Source organism: Phoenix dactylifera, chromosome 3 (genome assembly GCF_009389715.1).
Source record: "Phoenix dactylifera cultivar Barhee BC4 chromosome 3, palm_55x_up_171113_PBpolish2nd_filt_p, whole genome shotgun sequence".
NCBI classification, from domain to species: Eukaryota; Viridiplantae; Streptophyta; class Magnoliopsida; order Arecales; family Arecaceae; genus Phoenix; species Phoenix dactylifera.
In genome coordinates, this window is record NC_052394.1 from 23934845 (window position 1) to 23958651 (window position 23807).

The following is a 23807-nucleotide window of genomic DNA, read 5'->3' on the forward strand; positions in this document are numbered from 1 at the left end:
CATGGAAACTTTTTTTCTTGATGCCAGAACACTCGCTGCAAGCCTGTAACCTTAAATAAGACTTCAACTGCTTAGGATGTTTAGGATTGGTTTCAGTCCATAAGTATAAGGGTTCTTTCCTCACCATTAACTTGCACCATGAAGGAAGCTCATGGGGGCATGGATTACACCGGACCATGCACTTGTACCACTTACGGCAAATTAGCATATTATTTGTTATCAGTTCCAGTGCAGACCATGCAACCAAAACTGGCATCACTAAGTCAAATAAGAAGCTGCACGAACTACTAAGTTGCATCACTAAGTTACATACGCAACCAAAGAGCATCATATAACTGAAATTATCTTAACCCCAACTGCTCTAAAAGCTCCTATTTTTTCGATGCACATCCTCTAGTTGCCCAACCAAATGAGGCAGCAACGGCTATTGGGGTAAGATGATCATCATTTGAAAGCACTCTCGAATTTTCTTGCAGAACGGCACGGGACTCCCATGCTTGTCCGTCATAGCTCATGGATCATCACGACAAGGAGAAAAAAAACAGCAAAAATCTACCACTAAGAACTCAGAAAAATATGATCAGTCTACTAGAAATTTACGAAAACCGTACAAATGTAAGCAGACCAACTCTTTTCCAGAGAAAAAACATAAAGAAACAGAGATGGGAAAGAAAAAAACTCAAATAAATTATGCTCAATGCTTCTTATCCTCCTCATCCTCTTCAATCTTGGGAGCCAAATAAAACCGTATGTAACCCATGTCCGCAATCTTGTATTCAACAACCACGGGAAGCTCCGAAGAAAGGCTGATGGTCACAGTTTCAGATAGTGGCGTTGCCTTGGTGAAGGAGTTCATATACCTCAGAGCAAAAGTTAAGGACACTGGCTCTTGCATCTCTATGATGGTTGCTTCCTCTGGCTGCACAGATCAAACAAAATGAGGCATTGGAATGGATGGTAGGCAGAGGCAACTTGTTGAGGTATTGCATGCGACAGAAGAGCAGTTTAGTTTAAAAGAATATTAGGAGACCGCAATTCTAGGACATTACTAAAAGTTGTAAGAATAATCATCCAGTCCTAAGCAAAAGGGAGTAGCAAGCAAACATGCTGCACTATAAATCAACAGATGAACTACTCTAAGTCGAACTTAAATGTCGAGAGATTCTTTCTTTTCCTTTTTTTCTGTTTGTTTGAGAGACAGCAGTTGGAAGAACAGTTAGTTAACCAGGCATCTCAAGTGAGAAGGGCAGGGAACATCTGTGAGCAACCCCCATAGATTTGAATCGCATGCAGCAGAGCAATCTATGTAGGAAAAGCAAACACTGATTTGTCTAAATTTGATTGGCAAGTGAAATACATGGAAGTGGAATAACAGTTGCAGACACACTGATTCTAGTAGGTACCTTGTCGACAGTCTTGTTCTGTCTGCAAACAATGTTTGCAGTTCCGATATCTCCAGCAGTTGAAAACTTCACACCTTCCTTGGTTACTGAAATAACAACTGCCATCCCAAAACCACAAGAAATATCAGACAGAGTGTATGCATGTACAAGATAAATGAGGGTTCAATCGGGAATAAGAGCATACCAGTATCACCAATGCTGCTGAGATCCTTGCAAATCCTTGCAAATTCCGCCGATGGCATTCGAACAATGGCATGGTACTCGGCATCTGGAATGCCGAGATGCTCGCTATCAATGTCCATAAGCTTCATCTCAAAATCCGCAATCTTATCTTGATCTGGCCAAAACAAAAATTGATGCAAGTATTGAAATGCAAGCACTTGCAACGAGTGGGAAACGAATACTAATCCAGCAGGTTTCTTTTGAATCTGCCCCAATCCACAAAATAATGAGGCTTATACGTGTTCAATCTATCCTTGAACATAAGCAGATTATCAATTGAAAGCCAGCTCAAGTAATAGCAAAGTGAAGAATGTATAAAATTCCAAAGACGTAAACAAATTGCGGCAATGTGCAGAAAGACCGGAAGGAAACCCTGATCCTGAGGAAGAAAAAGAGGAAAAGATGGGATCTTTGGATCTTACTGGGGCTTTCAAACATGAAGGTGACGGTGTCGCTGCCGTCGTCGGCCTTGATGGTGACGATGTCGTTGTTGCCGGCGCAGCGGAGCATCTTGGCCATGTTGTTGAGGTTCATGCCCATGGACAGGTTGCGGTCGCAGCGGTAGTGCTCGAAGCCCTCGGATCGGAGGAGGAGAGCCACCAGCGCCACGTGGCTCGAGTCCATGGCCTGGAGGGAGAAGCCCGTGGCCGAGCAGTCGAAGTTGGCATCGTTCACCAGCTCCCGGATCGCCTCCAGGACCTTCTTCAGGAGGCTTCCCTGCACCAACCTGAGCTCCAACATCGTCTCTCTCTCGAGAGAAAGAGCCCTCCGTTTTCTCTGGGAAAGAGAGATAAGAGGCGGGTTGGGGCCTTGGAGAACAGGAAAATGGCAGGGTAAAAAGGGCAGGAGCGGTTTGCTGGCGTTTCTGGCGGGAACTTATTTCCTTTCCCGCCTCGGGTTTTCGCGATCTTCGCGCCTCATAGGGTCCTCCAGGCTCCAGTAACTCTCTCATAGTCATGGGTTTTTTTGCGAAGCGAAAAAATATCCTTTGAGTATTTATTTGTCCTTAAATTATGTATATATAAATACAGTTTGCAATTTTGTGTGCTCAAATTTTCGGAGTGAAATAAAAGGAAAAAAGCCCCAACTATGACTCTTTTAAGAGGTTTAATTTATTGCTAGGAAACCGAGCAAAACAAAACAAAACAAACACGCCAAGAGAAGAAAAAAAAACTCCATTTGATACTTAAAAATAAGTAAATAAATAAATGCTCACCAAAATAAATAAATAAATAAATGGAGTCGATGTTTATGATGCATGTTATAAGAGCCCAACATCATCCAAAATTTAAATTAATTATGATTTATTGGTATATAAAATTTAAGGTCATCTAAATTGAAAATATAATATATTTCTTAGCAAATATAATGTATCAAATAAATCTTAAATAATATCAAAAAAATATATTATGACCTAATTCATGCTATTTATTAAAAAAACATCTTATACAAAACTCAGTTTTAATAACCATGTGCATTTTCATATGCATCATAACCAGCATTTATTGTAACAGGATTAATGAAAATACCTTGATCAGATAAAAAGAATTTGCTGCAACTAAATGGACTAAAACACCATTAGTTAAATGGATTGGACTTTATTATAAATAGATTTATAAAAATACCATTGATCGCCTGTAAAGAATTTAATATAATTGAATTGGCACGAATACATTTGATTAAACTATTGGAACTTATTGTCGTGGGTGTGGCAAAATACTCTGAATTAAATGAAGATGATTTATTGTTATTGAATTGATAAACATACCTTTGACTAAATGATGAAAACAATTAAAACCTACCCTGAATTAAATGAAGAAGAGAAATAAAAGTAATTACACTTGAGTGAATGAAGAAAATAACTAAATGAAAACACCTATTAAATGAAGAAATAAATTTTTAAAAATGCAGTAAGTTAAGAAAAGATTTTTTAGCAAAAAGTAAATGAAGAAAATAACTAAATAAAAAATGAAGAAATATTTTTTAAAAATGTAATAAGTTAAGAAAAGATTTTTCAGTAAAAACCTCTACTAGATGAAGAAAAAAATTACCTTTGAATAAATTAAACATATATTAAATGAAGAAAATAAATTTGAAAATATGTAATCAATACAGTAAAGAATTTCTAATTAAAACTTATGCTGAAAAAAAAAAAGCAAGGCACACTGGAAGCCTTCTATCAAAAGCCGATCCTGGGATTTGTGGGTTATGGATCCACCATGCTTCCAGTGCGCCACTCTAAATCATAAAAATAACTCTTCCGGTGCCCCTTCATTACAACTCTTCCGGTCCAATAAACCAAAAATCAATTTTCACCAAAAAAATTAAAAAAAACAAGGATCATTCTCTTTGCTATTAAGGTAGATATTCCTAACCATGTTTAGGCACTTAAACTAATTTCACCCAAACATTCTATGGATGTTATCCTGTTATACGATATTCTTGTTGGCTAAATGGTCTATGAACAGGTATATATCTCGGTTTCTTGGATCCATTCTGACCCTATTAACAAGATCGTCGTGAATTTAACCCTAAAGCATCATTTGTCATTGATCAAAGGGAAGATGGCATTCTCTTCAATCTTTTAAAAAAGGCCTCTCAACACAAATACGAGAACCCAGAAATATGAACTTAGAAACAGATCAAATGTGCATGGATACAAGAAAATTACAAGTAAACAAGTCGCCAACAAAGTCAGAGCTTTGAAATTACTGAAGGCACCATCCCCTCCTAGGAATGATCAGGGGCATGGCCATAGGTATTACAGCATAATGTTATATACCGCACCTGGTTTCACATAAACATGAAGCTTAACTGCAAATCCTGTTGGAAAACACAAATCAAATGCATGGAATATGGAATACCAGCTTTTTATGGTTTGACATAGCTACAGAATACACACAAGAAGGATTAGGAAAACAGAGGAATGCAAGTTCGCCAATTCCTTGATTGAACAATCAGAAAGGATGAAAACATCCAAAACGAAAGATATAATAAGTTCAGATGGTAAGCTTGGGTGTGAATCCACTGCAGTAAACAGAACGAACTCAAAGATCTGGGGTGGATGCCGCTGTGCGCTTGATGGAAGCACTCTTGATGAGATGGTTGTAACTCCCCTTCTCCTTGAAAAGCTGAGAGAAGTGGTGCTTGCAATAGAGGATGCCTTCAAGGGCTGCGTAGTTTGAAGGGCTTATAGAACAGCCTCCATGGGAACATCTGAAACAAAACTTGTGATATGCTTGTCCTTCGACAGTCACCTGACAGCATTCACAGCACAACCATGCAAAGTGAAAGGGATGTTATCAATTTTGGATGCATCTAGTAAACTAAAACTAAATCTAGTTGTTTTACAATAAAAAGATGCTTGTAAACAGAGATATTGTCATTTCATATGAAACTAAGAAAAAAAAAGAAATTAAGAACACTTTTACTTTACCTTTTTCTTCGGTAAAAATACAACTTATAATATTTAAATTTTCCCATGGATTAAAATTGTATAATTTGGAGCACCCAAGGATCTATTAGCCAGCAAAATGATGCCGTAGCAGTTCAGCTTCAAGATTGGCAACTGCAGCTAGGCAGCCACAAGCAACAGGCTTATTTAGGCAAGATGGATGTCAAAATAGATTCTAAAAAAGAAAACCAAGGAGGATAAGAATTAGGCAGACCAAGCCACAAAATTGTGAAGAGATAAAAACCCAACTCTTGGATGAGTCTATTCTTAATTCTCCACATGTATTCTTTTAGGAGAATGTCAGTATCAGAAAGTAGGATAGTTCTGGAGTAAATTATTTGTAGAAAGGTAATCACACAGCAGCGTAGGTAGTTGAAAAAGTACAAAGAACAATCTATGCTTATTCTACATGGGAATCACAAGGAAATCTGAAGATGTGCTCCAAAGCTTTTTATGGAGCAAACTAATTCTAATAACTACAGCATGACCTGATTAAATTCTACAAACTTTTGGAAAATTGCCAACCTCAAATACTAGATTTTATATGACTTATATTCACTACCAACACGTTCAAAGGACTGCAATAATTGAAAACATTGTTGTTAAAACAATTTATGAAACAACACATCGCAAAAAGGATTATGGAGCATTAACTAAAAGTATATAGTGAAGCGGATGATTATAACAAATAACTTTTCTGTAGTCAAACCTTTTCAAGCGGATATGCTGTTTTGCCACAAGTGGCACATTTTTCTTGAGTTCCTGAAAACATGCCAGCAGCTTTGCTACGAGACCTAGTCTGAATTCAAGACATGTCAGTTGACATTGCACGATAGTTATATGCTTTTTTGGATTGAATTATAGGCTTTTTTCGTAAAGGACATCACGACAGATACAAACAAAGAAAAATTTTGAAATTACCAGTTCTGGAGTTGGCTTCTCAGCTGGCTTTGCAGCTGTAAAAGAGCAAAACATATTGAGCAATCAAACGCTGAGATTATGTGTGGATAATATAATTGAACTATCTCTAACCAACTTGAAATGAAGTCTCACGTGACTGGAAGCTCTTGTTGAAGCTGCCTGTCTCCTTGAAGAGCTGCTCAAAATGAGGCTTGCAATACAAGACACCTTCCAGTGAAGAATAATTGCTCAGCTGAAAAAGAATGATAACAAAATTAAGTAATAATCATTATTTTGGATCTCTCTCTATTTCTTGTCTCATAATTAAGGTAGTGCATGTGCATAGAATTGCTTATTACTCCCTAGAGTTTGTCAAAAGTCTGATGTTGCTCTTATAACACATGAAGCTCTTATACTATATAGATTAGCAGAACAAAAGTGGTTTTGTAATAGAACAGACTAAAGGTAGTATCTTCTGATTCGTTGAAGTAATATTCTATGATTTTAACAGATCTAGCCTTGGCTGCCCAGCAGTAACATATTTTGGGGTCACCATGAAGCCAACACTATGTTGGGTCTCCGACTCGCCATGTATTCGAGCCCATCAGGAATTGTGATGTTTTGAGCACCACATGGTTAAGCACATGTGATAAACCTATAAAACATCTCCATAGAAGACAATCTGTGTGCCCTTGACACATAGGCCCGGTTAGGTTTCTTTGCATAGCATCATTATGATCTAGCAAGTTGGCCTGCTAGCAAGGCCACAATGCTTACGATATTGGCATGACACAAGGAAAGAATGCATGACTTGTTTAACAACATCTAAAAGGGCAATGGCTTGTTATTGTATGTCTAATAAGCAAAACTTACTATTAATCTTGTTCCTGTACCATTTTGAACCATGTGCAATGTAAGATTACCGATCCCTCTATCAATTCTTATCCCTGCTCCTGCTATAGATATCAAATAGCTTCTAAGTGCAGCACAAATTAGGCAAGAGTGTACATTTGCTAATGCAGTACCATATGGTTATTATGAAATCGAGAAAAGCCCGCCTTGTGAAGTTGAGGACAACACTATTGCACGCATCCATACACATCAATTGCTCATGCTAGGTGCTGGTGTTGGATAATCATTCTGATATTTTAGTTAAGTCAGCACGCACTTAAATTTGTCCACAGCATTGGCCGGGTTAAAATAAACCACAAGATTATTGAGAAACATTTAATCATATCTTGGATATAACCAAATAACATTCAATGCATGTTTCAAAGCATGACAATTTAAGAATCTTGCCTAAGACTGGTGCTTAATGTTCCATGGAGTGTATTCTAGAAAAAATGATTTGAATCATCATAACACGCTGGTAATTTTGATAAAACTGAAGCAATGAAGAGCAATTGACCATCATAGAGAGAGGGAAATATCATATGCATCGAAGTGACATGCATGAAAGAAGAATTTTTAAATCATAAAAGAGCGGCATGCATTTTTTACCCGTATTCAACAATATAGATCAGAGATAATTCGGCACATTGCATGCATCGATGCATCCAGCGATCGATCCTCTTATATTCTAGGTTGTGAAATCCATATAATGGAGACCGGTAGAGCCATGCCCAGAAATAGCACAAGAATAGATTGTGTGTCGTCGATCTGATATCAACATCTTATAGAACTCGCATGACCAAACGAAATCAAAAGGCTATTGTTGATCTAAAAGACGTCAAATAAACCTTGGTTTCCTTTTCGAACTCTTGCCGGAATCATCTACCACTTGGGGAAGAATCAGGTACGAACTATGCCAACTTTTTTTTAAAAAAAAAAAAAAACAACCTCGAATAGTTGATTTGCGCATTGAAAATTATTATTACCCCAGAATCAATGCATGTAATTTTTCAGAAAGTGCCTCTCAAGAACCACAACAGGAATCGAGGAGCTAAAGAAACAAACGCAAAGACGGCGAACCTTTAAGGTGCCTTTGCAGTGATTGCACTTGAAGCAGGACTTGTGATAGGCGATCCCATCGGCGGACAACTGGTCCATCAAGTAGACCGTTTTGTCGCAGGCCTTGCACTTCTGCTGCGTGCCGCTGAAAGCCATCGATTCTCGATCAGACGGTCCGCGATCTACACGACCTGATACTTCTCCGACCTCTTAAACCCGCGTCCAGAGATCTAGAGACCGGTGGCTACCAAAATCCACAGATCCAACCCTCAAAACGTAATAGAATATGATAAAAGAACAGAAAAATGAGGGAGCGAAATGGCGGACGCCGGGACAACGCAATCGATCGAGGATTGGAACCTCGGAAACCTCCCTGATTGCCCTTAGCTCCGAGCAAAAACTGGGAATAAAACTTGGAACAGAGGAAATGGGAAAGAGATGAGGACGGAGGCGGTCTCTGCGCTTTTCGCCGCGAGCGGAGGCCGCGAATAAAAAATGATGGAAAGGATGGGAGCGGGTCGAGAAAACTCAGCAAAAAGGGCTCGTCATGATCACCCAGGCATGCCGGGATAAAAAGTATCCCGTTGGAGGTGGAGATCTGGAGTTTGATAGCAGCACAGAGAAATAGAATGCGAATTTCCATACATGACGCGTGGCAATTTTGAATGAAGCACGACGTGTATTTGGAAAGATAGCCACGCCTTGTGAGCTAGAATGGAGCCTATGGGACTTTCTAGTTGGGAAGTCCGCAGCGGGATGGGCTGACTCTATATTTGGGATTATTTTTTTCGCGGAATAAATAATGGATTAATGGAATAGCTTGGCACGCGCTATTCTACTGGTTGGTCCTGTCCACGACCGCTTCGATGCGGTGGAATTATGCCGATGCGCAGGCTTTTTTTGTTGGTTCTTCCGTTTCGTAAGACGTCATCCGTTCTGCAGGCGATTTAATCGTGTCCGTCCAATGAATGCAGGCCTCGATTTCATCCTGTTTTGCCGATTGGACGGACGAGAGCCCGTGCTGTGACATTGGAGAGGGCGTGACGCCGTAGGTGCTTGCCGCGGTTCCTATTTGACTTTTTTTTGAATGCATTCATATTGGAGTTGTATGAAATTATCCATTTCAGCCCAATATATATATATATATAAGAATTTTTAAAATAAAAATATGTTGAGAGTTTCTAATTTTTTTATTAAAAAAATCTTCCAAATGAATTGATTCAATACAAACGATGGAGATACAAGTTGATCCAATGCACGGAGTTATGCAGACCACATGTGTTCCGCGATTTCTCCTAATATCTGTTATTTTAAATTCTTTATAAAAAATCTTTTTATTAATTTTGCTATGTGCCTTGCTAAATCAAAGATCTTTTATTTTCTTCAAAAATATCTAGCTTGATCGGACAATTATATAAGAATTTTTACAAGTCAAAATAAACTTTAAAATAGTATGGTCTTGCCTGACCATAAATTCTTGTACTATTTTAGGCAAACCAAATTCATTGCGAATGACAAATAGCAAATTATAGTACCAAAGTCAAATGAAGCAACCAATGAATTGAATTGACATGGCACTGCATAAATTGAGTTCAAAAATATAGCATTCTTAAAAAGTCAGAGCAAGAGGACAAAAGTTGATCCATCTAGTTATAACCTATGTCACTACTACATCAATTTGTAATCCAAGATTATAAATCCTATCGACACATACATACATACATACATACATATGTGTGTATGTATATGTATACGTGCATGGTGTGGATAATATATCCTCATCTAGAGGCACAAAATACCAATTATAAGCTAGGGTTTGTATTCGTTCAGACCCAGGTCGCGTGTCTATCATGGATCATGAATCCACATCTTAGGGTGCAAAATGCCCAATTGCGAACCAACATTTGCAGTTGCTCAAACCAAATAACCAGACCAGTCTAATAAAAATTTTGCACCCCCCAAATTTCTGGGGCCTTGCTTGGATACAATATGCAATTCTCCTCTTGGACTGTGGTTCGGAGAATTTAGATTGCTTCGAGTCTGGACTAGATTAATAGACGTTGACAATTATGTCCGATCTAATTTTCAAACAAAGGGGAAACAAATCAAGTGGTGAATGGGTTGGATCTGCTACTCAAGCAGACATCATGGAACAAGGATAAGTTGGCACCTGCACGTATGTTGCAGGCAATAGTAGGCAAGTGGTAACATGATATAACCTGACGCTTGATCATTTGTGTGACCAGCAAAATTTTCATGACAGAATTTTTCTCTACATTACTGGGGAGGCTTTCTTGATCGTATGCAGACACCTTTATCGAACTAGAGAATCATATAACCTGGAAATATAGGCTATAATCTTGTTACAAATCTTGTGCATAGAACAAGTCAGAAAGAGAGCTAATTCGAGCTTTTATATATGAACCTAAATTTTGTTCAATTCATCTCATGGATTTGCATCTTCGTTTTTGTTCCAGTGCTTGTTTAACATCACCATTTTGTGTATAGAGGAGCATTCTTCATGTCGAAACATCAAATAAGGGGTTTAGAATGCCAATGGTTCTCCATGTAATGGTTTTCCTTGAAGCTGCAATCAAATGCTGCTACTAAATGGTTAGGACATTATAATTTTAACAGGCTAGACATGATATTTAACAGGATACAGCTGATTGAGGACAAGAAAAGGGAAAAGGATGAGATCTCTTCTAATTTATTTGTGTGCGTGGTGATACCTCGATGTTGTTTATTGTTGCTTAAAATATCTTCAGCAATATATTCATCAGCACAATAATCCTGCTTTATGAAATCGCGATATTGCGTGTATATCCCTTACCTACCCTTTCTGATAATTTTCGATGTGTTTGCAAGGTATGCTAGAAAATAAGTTAAACTAACTAAAAATCATTTTATGTTGTTGTCATTATGCAATATAGAAGCTCGCTTTCTCTAGTTATTACTGATGGAAAAGGAGATCATGAAACTCGAATTTTAAGTCAGGAAAGAGGAGAAAAGTCATCATTTTTTTCATGGGCAATCACACAACACCATCTGCTATTGAACCTGCCGTTGGAGCTAGCCGCAGTCAGATAATAGCTATCCACGGTTACTCATACTAACATGACCAAACTAAGAGACCCATTTCATCTAGCAGTTTCATGTGGAGGTCTACCAGTAATTGAAAGGAATGACTTCAATAAAAGAAAGTAGACTTGGATAACGTGAGAATGTAGAAACAGAACTCGACACAAATTACATGAGTAAAACTTGTTGGATCAGTTGCTGAAGATACAATTTTGTGTGAATCACATATCTCTATCTCCTCCTTGTTTCCTAGGTTCATATCATGTACTTGAAAAGTCCAACAAACAAAAGAAGAAACCCTACAAATTCTTCTTATGATGCCAAAAATAACTGCTCACAAATTGGAGAGAGCCGGATCCCATAAAATGCACTCAAAAAGTCAAAATCTTTGAGCTTTTGACATAGAAGAAAAGCAAAACAGGGGATAGAAGCCCTGGTCGATCGCAAAAATTGCAGACACCATCAGCCTGGTTTCTTTTTCCCCAGAATCCAATTCTTAACCTCGTGAAAATGCTCGGCATATATTCCCTTGCACATCTGCATCTCCACATAAGCCAATTTCAGATATCTGTCAATATCATCTTCATACTTCTCATACAGCACAGGGATAGTAAAGACAATAACAAGGCCTGCAAGGAAGAAAAGAAGGAAACTGAACTTAAGAACAGTTAGTGAGGTGGTGATAATTCTGGAAGAAAGATCCTGGTTCATTCATTCTTGAAAGCTTAACCTTTACGATAAAACAACCTGTAATGCCATAGAGTAAAAAATTTATTTCTGATATTTGATGCCATCAGCTCATTTCCAATATTTCAGATGATCAGAGACTGATAAGTAGTTGCTTCTACTGCAGGTTTCCATGACCAGATCATTCTGTAGACACCCCCACCCCCAACAACAAAAAAACAAAAAAAACAAAAAAAAAACATTTTTCTATACTGAAACTTGAACCTTCCAAGTTGATGAGAAATCAGCAAACCATCAGCACTCCGGCCTATTCCTAACAGTTAGCTCTGTACTATTTTGCATCAGTTCAATTCATGGAGATAACTCACCACATGTTAAGCCAAGGAACTCTAATTTACTTCTCTATAGAGTTAAAGTATGCAGTTAATTTAAGGCTGATACTCAAAATATAAATTTGTCTTAATAACTACTTACTTGAGTAAAATAGAGTAAGAAAATCTGTCAAGCTGCCAATGACCGAGATCAGCCATAAACTTATGGCTACTCTGTAGAAAAGCTTCGAGTCCTTTCCAAGCGCGACATCATGAAAAGCCAGGAGTGCCATATTCACATGAGAATGCACAAGTACTGCTGCTTCATTCATGACTTCTTTTGTGAGGTGCATCTCTGGTATGGGTGGAGGCGGCCTGCATTTGTGTCGACAAGAAGCTGTACATTTATGATTTAGCATAATAAGAGGGGAAAACGAACCAGCACCTTAATATGAAAAAATACTATTATTTGAATGTATAAACTCCTTATGTTGTTCACAGTTAACCAGACACCATTGCTCAACTTGTGCATTCTGTGATGGGAGTGCATCAGCTTTAGCAGCATCCTAACTCCAAAGATCATGAATAATAGTTTGTGATGACAAAAAATCCTGAGCATTTCTACTTCTTATTCACTATCGCATAACATAGGACATAAACAAAATTGATGCTTTGTGCTGCATATTAAATTTTTGACCCCATGCCAAAGACTGATAACACCCATATATACAAGTGAATATTGAAATGCTAACAAGCTACGTTGGATCAAAACAAAGATTCATCATAAGTGCTCCATGAAACACTCAATTACCTGTTAAGAATTGCAGCCGCCCTAGCCCACGTAAAAAGGATGGAAATCAAAAGCAGCAGAACATTAGAAACAAAGGACAGCAGAGTATAACCGGATCTTTCAAAGACCAACCAAGCAGCCAGCAATCCAAGAAGAATCCCGACCGTTACATCTCTTCTCCTCCATAGCACCACATCTGCAACTGTTAGACACGCCGGCATAAATGCTCAGTCCAATAATCGAAACATATAAATACCACAGCCAGAAGGCAAATTCATACAGTAGTTTCCACCATAAATGTGGATTGCCATCCTTAGCTATCTCAAACAACAATGAATCTAAAGTAAACAAGAGTAGAGAAATGGAATTTGTAGCTTGGAATGAAAAATTTTGGAGATCGCATGCTGATAAAGGCCCTCAAAACTCTGGAGAATCTAAGAGATCAAACATTTGGTAATCTGATACAAAGATCATATTGTGCTAGAAGAAAACATTAATCAGCAGAACTACCTCCATTATCCAATTAGACTCGAATTCCTACAAGCGAAAACGCTTTAATTCAGAAAACGGACAAAAAAAACAACCTAATTCCAAACTCCAAGCCATCAGGAAGACCAGAAACTGAACCGATCAAAACAAGTAATCTAAGGACGCTCTCGAGAGAGCTTTGCGTTATTAGTTCCGAATTCACTTACCGATTCCTCCTCCGAGGATCCGATGCACGGATCTCTGCCTCCCAAACAATCTAGCAGAGGAGTCCATGAACCCGATCTTGTGAGCCAGGATCTGGAACTCGGCGGTGGAGAATCGGTGAAAAGCGGCTTGCCCTTTCCGTCTCCTGGTCTGCGCTGCGCGGGGTGCGAGATGGAGTGGTTTTCACGGAGGAAAGGTCGGGTGGGGCTGCTGGAATCTGACTCCCAGAGTTGAAAACAACAAAAAGCGAGAAGGCTGGTTCCCGTTTTAGAGAGAGAGAAAAAAAAAACAAACAGAAGACGGAAGCACAACATCACTGTGCTATCACTGCTGTTCCAACGTACCTTTTTCTTCATCCTCTGCTCAATTCGACTTCCAGTCTTTTCCGAGCTGGACGTGGTAACGTAAACATCATGGCCCGGGATTTTCTTTACTTTCTTTCTTTCTTTTTTTAATTAAAAGGTGTAGAATGTTTTAACGAACAGACAGCTCTCCTAACGTTTCCGAGTTTGGCCGTACGTATAGTGCCAGCTCGGAAACCAAAGCAATAACTTAGTTACACATCAGCCAGACGTCTAATTTGTCTGAAACAATGTCATGCTAACCAGTCGTGTTTGATTTTGCTAAGTAAATGCTTAATACGTCCTTGGCGTGCGGGAGTGAATGCGTCTAGCATGATGTGTGCACGCATCTTCAAGATGCCGATTGCACAGGTTTTAAAGCATCCAAGGTGCATCTCAGGATGACCTAGCCTGCCTTGATCGCATGGCTTTGCTTTGGATCTACCTCTTTTCTTATGAAACGAGATGGAAGGGACTGTAGATGTAATTTTATTCGACTTTCAAGCACCTGTAAACCAGATTCATCTGTGCGAAGATGGGTTTAGTTTCTTGCGGGAGAAAGTTGGGTACTCTCGTGACATACCTGATGTGGAAAACTGATCAATAAGAACTCACAATGTTACTATAGGTCGACCATTGAGAGCCCGCGTGGCCGACCTAAAAGACGTGCAGAAAATCCTCCAAATTTCAAACTCTTCCCAGCTAGTGACAGTTTGGTCCATGATCGTGAATAGTTTTCTTATGTGCGCAACATGGAGACTATTGAACATGGAGACTATCCATGCAAGCAAGATGCTCAGGCATGATCCTCTGACAAGATGTGCAGGTTGTTGCCAAAATAGCTAACACCCATGCCCAATTTGCTCAATGCTTGACTTAGACATCGAAGGATCCTCCGTCGGATACTCTCTAGCAAGTGGACTTATGTATTTTCTGTTTTAGATCGGACCAGGTGCAAGAGCATCGATCCAAGCGCAACCGTCATCATCTAACTCTTCTACAGTAACTTGGAGACCAGTAGTGACCCTAGGTTGACCCTACCGACTTGAATAGGTGAACTCTCCAGCCCTACAGCTTGCTCAGCACAGAGGTTAGGCTAGATTTCAGCAACAATAGTTTGGTGCTAAAGGGAGGATTGTGATCTTACTTTTAGAGGTCTGGCCGATCAGCATACTACTTGCATCTATGAAGTCGAAAAGAACATCACCCACAACTGTATAGCAAAATGTACACTCAAAGTTTGATGGCTCTCTGTAGAGCCTATAGAGAGTTTCGCAACCATAGGAGTCGCAGTAAGCATCGGCGATAACTGTTGAGCAATTACAACTGCTTGTGCAGCAGGTTCAGACACTGACCACAACCGACCAAAACGTGCAAGAAACGGCTGCCAACCAATAACAGCTGGAGGAGGCTCGTGCGCCAAGCGACCACGAGGACTTGGTGTAGTCGAGCCACCGCTCCCATCCGTGGAACCTAGAATGATCCCATCCAAGCCATCGCTCTAGTCCTCGAAGCCCAAAACGAGCTCAACAAAGCCATCACTCTCGTCCGTGACGCTAAGGATGAGACATGAGGCATCGATCACTGAGGCTACAGTTTTAAAAGGATTGACATTGGATTGTTCATCCTCCGTCTATCAAAAAGGGCTTACAGGAGGGAGGTCGACCTCGATCGCAAGATCGAGGAGATGGATCCACCTTGAGGCCTTGAGGGGCCACAACGTCAAACTCGAGAACGATGTCGACTTCACGATCGAGCCCTCATTCTTGGCGAGAATTATTAAAAAGCTCCTCCCACCTCGGCTCAAGATGTCACGACTTAGAGACCAGTAGTGACCCTAGGCCAACTCTATCGCCGTGAACGGACGATCAGATGAGCTCTCCAACCCTGCAATGCAACAGTAACACTGAAATCAAGATGAATTTCAAGCGGCGACACCTTCATTTCCACCAAGGCTAAGGTAAAGTAGCTAGACATTAGGATGATAAGAGACACTTGGTGGCTCACCCGTCTCTTACGGTCAGGATGCCATTTCAGAAAAGTTAAGCTATTTTTGTGCTTACGGGCCGCAACGAGGACAATATTTGAAAGCAACATATGGAGATCGGCCGTTGCATATTAGGCGGTAGAGTTAAAGATTCATACTCAGATGAAAGCCCTAAGGACGCTGAGTCGTTATGATCATCTACATTCAATTGAATCGCCAATCTGATTATAGGGCACATCGCCTGCGATTTCTTCCATGGTTATGGTTTCTCCGGCTTACCACTATTTACGTTCACAAGGATTTAAGAAAGAGAGGGACCCAACACCGAATCAATCTTACCATCAGAAGAGTAGTAAAACTAGAACCAGGCAGCCCAAGCCCAGCGCCACCGTGCCCAGCCCACCACCACCCGATCCGGAGAAGACGATGTCATACTTGCTGCTCAAATTGGCCCACCATATCCCCCAATACTCCTCCGCCCGCCTCGTCGGACCGTCGAACAGCTCGTAGACGTATACCGCCGCCACCCCTTCTCTTCTCATCGGCGTACCGAGGCCCGACCTCAGGTGCTCCACCAGCCCGTGGTTGTACCTCCACGCGTAGCCCACCGTCGCCTCCCGCAGGCCGTTGCCGCTCGGCCAACCGGTCCCTGTCACCACCATCGGCAGCTCCCCGTATCCCATAGCCTCCACCGCCGCGATCACCGCGTCCGCCATCGCGTCGAATAGGTTCCGGTACCGGAGGCTCGACCCCGGGTCCTCGCGGAAGCCAAAAGACGCCTCCTCGAAGAGCGCGTACCCAATCGGGATCGCGGGGTCTTTCCGATACATCTCGTACGGGTGCAGATCGATCAAGAACGGCGATCCGGTCGCCGAGAGGAAGTCCAGCAGCGGGCGGACGTAGGGTTCCGCCAGGGATTCGCGGAATCGCGCGGCGGAGGGGGGGAGCGCCGGGTCGAGGATCTCGAAGGAGTGGGTGGTGGAGATGGAGATCTCGCGCAGGCCGAGGTCGAGGCACGCCGAGCGGAGGTTCTGAACGGCCGGGAGTAGGGAAGAGGCGAGACCGGGGGAGGAGGAGGAGGAGAGAACGGCGTGGCCGGCGGAGATGGCGGCGACGCGGGCGCGAGGGTGGAAAGGGAGGACGTGTTCGGAGAGCCAGCGGCGGGCGGTGGAGCGGTTGGACGCGAGAGCAGGGAGTAGGGAGCTGGGGAGGGAGAGGAGGAGGGAGATGCCGGAGTAGAGGAAGGCGCGGAGGGTGGCCGGGTCGGGATCGGGGAGGAGGACGTGAGTAGCGCCGGCGGAGCGGAGGGCGTCGACGACGCTCTCGCGGGCGGGTAGGCCGGGGATTGAGGGGCGGTAGGTGACGCCGATGGCGGGGCCGCGAGGAGCAGCGGAGGCGAGGAGGAGAGAGAGGGAGGAGAATAGGAGGACGAGGGTCTTGGAGGACGGATCTGCCATTCTCGGGAGAGACGTTTGAGTCCGCTCGCAAGAAATTTAAATAGTTTGAACTTTGAACTTGGATCTTCATCATGTGAAAAATAAAAATTAAAAATAAACTTTAAAATGGGACCCAGGAACCTTTTTTTTGGTTAATAATTTTGAATCAGCATATTTCCTAAATGGCTTTGAAGAAGTGGTAGACGTTTCCTTCAATTTGAAACATAAGGAACATGACTCCCTTATTTTCTTGCTCCCATGTATTAGATGGCTTGAGAAGTAATGTGCTTGGATTGCATAAGCAAGCAGACGTCAATATAAAGAGAGTCTTTCCACCCAACTTATTGAATGCTCTCGATTTAGCATGGAAGCATTTGTTACTTGGTGGGCTTCCAATGTTCTTCCCAAGGCTCCATCATTTATGGCAGATCAATTCAACTTCTTGAAACGACGATCTATATACAGTATGCTGCAGCAACACAAGGCTAAAGATTGGCTTGAGCGGTGATTGATATGGGCCGACTGAGCTTCTACATTAGGCGAGTTACCCCCCATCTGTTATCATTTTGGTTCTCCTGCGACTCGGAAGTATTTCTACTGAAGCTGCTCCCTTTTGTTCGTCGCAAACACTTGTGCTTGGAGGTCTTCTTTGCTCTCTTTTCTTCCTCTAGGCTGCTCTTAAGTAAATCTTTTTCTCCCCCTTTCTGTTGTTCTCATCGGTTCTTGCTTTTTTTTTTGCCTTTTTTGCTCCTTAGGGCATTTTCTTCGTCTCCCTAGGATTTTCTTTGGTCTCCTTCTTATCTTTTTCTTTTTCTTTCTTAGCTTAGCCGGAAATCCTGAGCCTATCGACTGAGAATTGGTCGGACCATGAAGTTGTTGCTCGATCACCGCTCGACCGAGCCCCCAACAGTTTGAAGGGCTATCTTCTCGAGGTTGTCCTTGCTTCGGATATCGAGAAAAGTGTTTTGGATGAGGACAACATTGAGAAGATTAGGGCAAAGTTCTTCATTCCTTCTTCCTTTGCTTTAGAGCTGCCTATCTATCTTTCCTCAACTCGGTGGGTTAGTTCACTAGGCCAGCTCAGCGAGGTGGCTTGACTACTTTCTTTGCTTGAGCCAACGAAAATGGCTCGATCTCAAACATGGGAGGCAAGTAATGTGCTTTGGATCCGACCCCTGTCGATCAATAGGAGCTCACCATGTAGCCTCCACTAAATGCACCATAAAGTCAGTTAAAGCTCCTCTAACAGAGGTTATTGCTCAGTCCATGGACGCATGCCCCATGCAGTTTGTTGTGGTTCAAATTTGGCCCGAGGGGGATTACGCCGGTGGAGCCGAGGGAACTGCCGGTAGTTGAAAAAGAAAGACGGGAACCACAGCCTACGCGACAGCCGCGAACCTGCACAAAGCCTCACCGGTATTTCCAGTGAGGGTCCTCCAACGATCAAGTTAGAGTGGGGTAAAGTTGGTCTAGCCAAAATTCCTTAGAAATTACTTGACCGAACTATTTATAGCCTCGGTGGAGTGGCTCAGGTGGCGGAGGTACTATCAGCCCTCATTATGAGCGGGCATGGCTCTGAGCCAGATGGCATGCAACCCAGGCTGGCTGGTGACGTGCGGTACAGCCCGTTCTTGAGAACGGTAGGATGTTTATAGTCACGGCAGGGTATGACCGGAGTAGTCAAGGTGCCGTCTGACTGTTGTTAACCAGTTATGGAGACATGTCACAGTAGTGTGGTGAAGTACGGCCACGTAGATGGGCGTAGGCCCGCACATGGGTGTGGTCGTTGGCGAGGCCGAGCTTGTTAAGTAGTCGCATCATCCGTTTGACGAGGTCGGCTTGGCGGGTGCTAGGAGTAGCTTAGCTTTCCGGATTCCGAGATGTGCTCGGTGGAGCGTCCCGAGCTTGAGGGTCGGAGCGTATCGCTAGGGTCGCCGCCCCGACCAAGCTTGGGGCGGGTTGGCGATTGTCTGGAGGTACCCTGAGCTTGGCTGGGAGAGTCGGCGAATGCCTGGAGTTGGTGGAGCTTTCTGCAGAGTTCCGAGGACGAGCTGGCCCTAAGTCGAAGTGAAGATTCGGTCGATTGTCGTTGATGTTTACTAGGCCGAAACTGGGCGGCCTTTTAGTTGTGGGCTGGACGATTGATTTTTTCCTCATCACAGTTACATCTCACGACATGTGTAACGTGTAGACAATTATTGCTCGCCGAGCAGTTAAGATGCATATTCACCCTTTCTAGTAATTTACACTGATTCTCACTCTATATGGACAAGATATGGCAGACCTCTAGGTGCGCTCGCGCTCATTCTAACATTCTCCTCCACTTTATGTTGCTTGGATTTCCACTGTTTCTCAGAATCCAATCTGCTTGGGCATCGGACGATCTCCCTCCAGATAAAATCTAGCAACTTTCGGTGTTCACTTTTTTGTTTGTAGGTTGGATATTTAACTCTAAATAGGACAGTTCATCCGAAAAGATACAATTTGAGCAGAACCGATCATCCACCATTCGCCTACCCGTCTGACCTATTGCTCCGACCAATCAATTCCGATCCCTGACCGAGCTGACCAAGCACCAATCTCAAAGCACACCTAAGTTGGATTGGATTTTTACAGCAACAATTCTAAAAATAAATAGGAAAAACAGATCCATATGCATGCCCTATAACAAAGGATGCGTTTATGGATCATATGCTCAAGAAAATTATAGTTTATGGGATTGCACCACAAATGAAAACGCTTGATTTGCATGAATAAACCCCGGTAGCGCCGGAAGTTGCACATAAGAGGCAGCACCTGCTACTAAGTTTACTCGCACGTCAAAATGCCACACTCGAATGACTACAAAGGATATGGCATCCACTCCCGAAATAAGGACAAACCGATCGGACAAACAATGAGTAGTCTAAACTAGCAGCCAAACAGGAGGTCTTTAGGCAGCGATTTCACACCCCGTGGGCTCTCGGGACGACGTAGACCCTCGCCCGGACCACGGACCCATTGCCAAGCTTGAATCCGGGGCTGACCGAGAACCCCACAACCGAGCCAGGCGGGACCCGGCCGCCCGCGAACCGGACCACGCTTTCCATGTAAGCCGGATGGAAGACCGCGCCCTTGGTCGCCTCGAAGTGGCTGGGCGCCGGGACCAGCGCGAACGCCAGCAGGTGCAGCAGCCACACTGCCTTGGCCAGCTTCAGGAACTCCGCGTAGAATCCCGTCCTCGGGTGGGCTCCGCCCATCACCTGCCGCCGCTGCTCCACTCCCCCGAACAGCGACTCCTCCATCTTCGGGTGCACGATGCCCAGATACTTCTTGGCCGCGAACCGGCCGAACTGGCACGTTGGGAGCACGCCCAGCAGCTCTGCCGGGTCCATCCCCCTCATGTCTTTGAACTGGGCGAAGCAGTCGCGCCGGAACTCGGCCGGCCGGAGCAGCGACGTGAGGGACCCCTCGATGTAGAAGGTCTCGTTCTCGAACCCATGAAATACTTTCCGGTTCACGTACGACTCCACCGCGTGCTTCGCGTGGCGGGGATTGTGGTCGGTTGCGCCGCCGCCGCCGCCGCCATCGATGATAGACCAGACGGCCGCGGCGATGTCCCAGTGGGCGGAGCGCATCAGCGAGAGGAGGTGGCCGGTGATGGACTTCGACGCCGACTTCACTTGCTCCATGTACGTCTCGAACAGCTCCGCAGTCGGCATCCCGGGTGCCCCTGTCATAGGATCGGGAGTCGGTCTCACCGGACAATAGATTGGCCAAAATACGATGATTACTCAAGGGCGTCCTACTAAATGTAGAGAGTTTCAGGGGTCTGACCTAAAATACTGCTGCATGCGACCTTTTTGCTGGAAAGAAGCCGGCTCTTCTTGCCAGAACCACCGAGAGTGGTGCTCCGGAGCTTCTCTTTGAGACTCTCTACCTCGGCCTCCTTCGCCTTCAGGTCCCTTTTTAGATCTTCTAGCGCCGCCTCGTACGGCGCCACCACCTCCCTCAGCGGCGCCGCCGCGGCGGCCGACGCACCAAAACCGTTTCTTCGAAACCGATCCCGGAGCCTCCCGAGCCGCCTCAGCTGCGCCACCACCGCTGTGTCGGCTACCCTCATCTTGTCCGTGTCCCACGGGCAGTGGGCGTCCTGGAGGCAAGCGTAGGCCCTCTTCGCCGCCGAAACCGCGTCGAACACCTCGCCCATCAGGTACTCCATCTCCCTCACCCTCTCCGAGACTCCACCAGGACCAGTCCCTTTCTCTTCTTCCCATATCTTGAGCTCATTCTCCTCTTCCTCCTCCTGCTCTTCCTCCTTCTCCACAGCGTCCTCCTCCTCTTCTATTTCCCCATCGACATCGTTCCCGCTTTCGAGTCCATGGGCTCCCGGGAGATGGTGCGTGAGACAAGAAGAGGCGACTCGGTGGATCAAGTCAGAGATATGGGGTACCTTGTTCGCCATCTCCTTCTTCCTCTCTCTGATCTCTTCGTTCCTGTAGAGCTGCTATTAAGTTAGCGGAGATCCTTATTAGCTCTCAAGAGCCAAGGCTTCGAGAGATCGATCACAGCCTATCGATCACAGCCGCTGGTTTTTATGATGGTGCATCAAAATACGTATTTGATAAATGGGAATGATAGAAATGGGCGGCCGTGATTGGCTGCGTTCGGTGTCGAGAATAATTTCTCGCCAAGCTGCAGTGCATGAGATGGCGGTCAATGCTTATTTATTCCAATCAATGGTGCAAACTAGAAGTTCGAGAAGAAAAAACGAACAAAATGAAAGCCTGCTGTACGTCCTCCTTTGCCTGTCGCGCAACGTTTCAAATACTTTACTACAAATTTGATGGGGGTGGGTGTGCGATCATTTGGAGTGGTCCTCGGCCACCCATGGTGGCATGATCCAGCGATCAGGACCATGGAATGGTTGCGCTTCACGAAGAACACCTGGTCCACGGTCTGATGTGCCAGGTACGGCTCACGGTGTGCCCACATGGCGATACCAGGGTGCTCGGGTCGATGATACAATAATAGTGAACTGAAGTCTAGCTTAGTGATCTCGAGAATGCGGACTAATTAATGAGACGGCAATCGGTGTCTGACCTGTCTCTTCTCTCGGACCGGAGGGGGAACCCTATTGTGTTCGAATCTGGCTTCCTAGCGCAGGTAACGGAGGCATATCGCAGATCCCCGCCGCCCATTTTGGTTTCCATCGTCCTACGGGCATCCTTCTTTCTTCTTCTGAAGTACCATACCATTAATATCATCAAAAAAACACCAATTGAAACAGAAACTGTAAAAACAATAAATACGAGAATAAGATATGAAACCATGCAGATGGACTAAAGTTCAGACTCTAGAAAAGCAGAACACCTCAACATAGAAGAACTGAGTGCCCCCAGTTACGCGTAGGAACCGTGTCTGCAGGCATTTTTCAGTGATTTGGGGAAGGTTGGTGACGAGCATCAAACGGCAAGGCTCCTGGCAAGCAAGCACCAAAGGTGCCAACTCGTAGACCGAGGGAGTGATTTCAGATTACAAGGGTTGGACACGGATGTGGTCTTGGACCAATCATAGGTTGCAGGAAAAAATCATTTGTCTCGCCTAATTGCAACCTTGCCCTTTAAGAGATGCAAAAACTGGGTGCTCGAATGACAATCCTAAGCTTTCAGTGCAGAACTCACCTGGGCAGAAGCTTATCGAAGCTCAAGCATATCTGAGGCAACATATTTGGTGTCTGAAAACCACAGATCTCTTCGGTATTGACTACCACGATCTCGTGACCTTCTGAGGGGTTTATGAACTCTTGGAAAGGAAGGGGGAGGCCAAGGTCGGATCCACGCGTCGAAAATATGCAAGGTCGTGCGGTCAAGAGGCGCAAGACTCGATTTGTTTCCTTATGCTTGTTTTCTGCGGAGTAGGGGGAGCAGCGATGGGCTTTCTATTTCGCAATACATCCCATCAAATGGTTCGAGTTTTGGAAGCGAGCGTTTAAACACTTGCATTAGGTCACGTCGACGGTATGGATGGCATGTTGCATCGGTGCTAGCCTTGTCATAAGCGCACTTGGAATTACGGCGAACCCCCACCATCCAGCATGTGGTCCTTCGCTGATGGATGGCCCAAACCATGGAGTCCGGAAGAACGGATCGAGATGAAAGTCGGAAAATAACATGAAAGTAGATATGGCTTGTGATTTGATATAAAAGGGATTCAATAAAAACCCTGCCACTCTCATGTTTTGCATGTTTTATTTTGAGGAGGTGGCCATAAGTTGTTTGAGGATGAAGCTGGTTAGGTTTCCTCACTAGCGATCACAAGTTCCCTTCCACCTAAATCACTCTGAGACTTCTCAGTATTGCTGCCCCGTAGAGACAGGTGAAAACTTACTGCTACTGTTGCTGCCCAGTTGAGAGAAACTTTTCTCTAGCTCGGATGATTATTCCATAGTTTAGTTTGTAAGAATTTTGGGCAACAAGAGGGTTTTCGACCACATGAGGCTAGCATCTTAAAGATGATTGCAGAAGCATTGGAATGGTTATAATTTATAGCAACTTTAAAGGAAGCATAAAG

The 23807-nt window shown here is 43.7% G+C and overlaps 5 protein-coding genes across 5 annotated transcripts; all 5 read right to left on the reverse strand.

The window, feature by feature from the left end:
• Nucleotides 1-465: 465 nt before the first annotated feature.
• LOC103704076 (proliferating cell nuclear antigen) lies at nucleotides 466-2452 on the reverse strand. The gene is made up of 4 exons (XM_008787227.4): nucleotides 2048-2452; nucleotides 1588-1740; nucleotides 1404-1501; nucleotides 466-919 (listed from the first exon to the last, which is right to left on the reverse strand). The coding sequence occupies exons 1-4, from the start codon at nucleotides 2364-2366 to the stop codon at nucleotides 695-697; spliced, it is 795 nt and encodes a 264-aa protein (XP_008785449.1). The 5' UTR covers nucleotides 2367-2452; the 3' UTR covers nucleotides 466-694.
• Nucleotides 2453-4307: 1855 nt separating this feature from the next.
• Nucleotides 4308-8480, reverse strand: LOC103704075 (LIM domain-containing protein WLIM2b). Its single transcript, XM_008787226.4, has 5 exons — nucleotides 7951-8480; nucleotides 6133-6232; nucleotides 6001-6035; nucleotides 5789-5878; nucleotides 4308-4882 (listed from the first exon to the last, which is right to left on the reverse strand). The coding sequence occupies exons 1-5, from the start codon at nucleotides 8083-8085 to the stop codon at nucleotides 4673-4675; spliced, it is 570 nt and encodes a 189-aa protein (XP_008785448.1). The 5' UTR covers nucleotides 8086-8480; the 3' UTR covers nucleotides 4308-4672.
• A 2621-nt stretch (nucleotides 8481-11101) lies between these two features.
• On the reverse strand, nucleotides 11102-13837 carry LOC103704074 (reticulon-like protein B12). The gene is made up of 4 exons (XM_008787225.4): nucleotides 13494-13837; nucleotides 12820-13000; nucleotides 12172-12383; nucleotides 11102-11639 (listed from the first exon to the last, which is right to left on the reverse strand). Exons 1-4 carry the CDS (start codon nucleotides 13558-13560, stop codon nucleotides 11473-11475), a joined length of 627 nt encoding a protein of 208 aa, XP_008785447.1. The 5' UTR covers nucleotides 13561-13837; the 3' UTR covers nucleotides 11102-11472.
• A 2323-nt stretch (nucleotides 13838-16160) lies between these two features.
• On the reverse strand, nucleotides 16161-17276 carry LOC103704181 (glucan endo-1,3-beta-glucosidase). Its single transcript, XM_008787372.4, has one exon. It carries the CDS (start codon nucleotides 17274-17276, stop codon nucleotides 16161-16163), a length of 1116 nt encoding a protein of 371 aa, XP_008785594.2.
• Nucleotides 17277-19924: 2648 nt separating this feature from the next.
• Nucleotides 19925-22999, reverse strand: LOC103704180 (protein GRAVITROPIC IN THE LIGHT 1-like). The gene is made up of 4 exons (XM_026803416.2): nucleotides 22919-22999; nucleotides 22338-22475; nucleotides 21072-21730; nucleotides 19925-20967 (listed from the first exon to the last, which is right to left on the reverse strand). The coding sequence occupies exons 1-4, from the start codon at nucleotides 22960-22962 to the stop codon at nucleotides 20201-20203; spliced, it is 1608 nt and encodes a 535-aa protein (XP_026659217.2). The 5' UTR covers nucleotides 22963-22999; the 3' UTR covers nucleotides 19925-20200.
• Nucleotides 23000-23807: the final 808 nt, after the last annotated feature.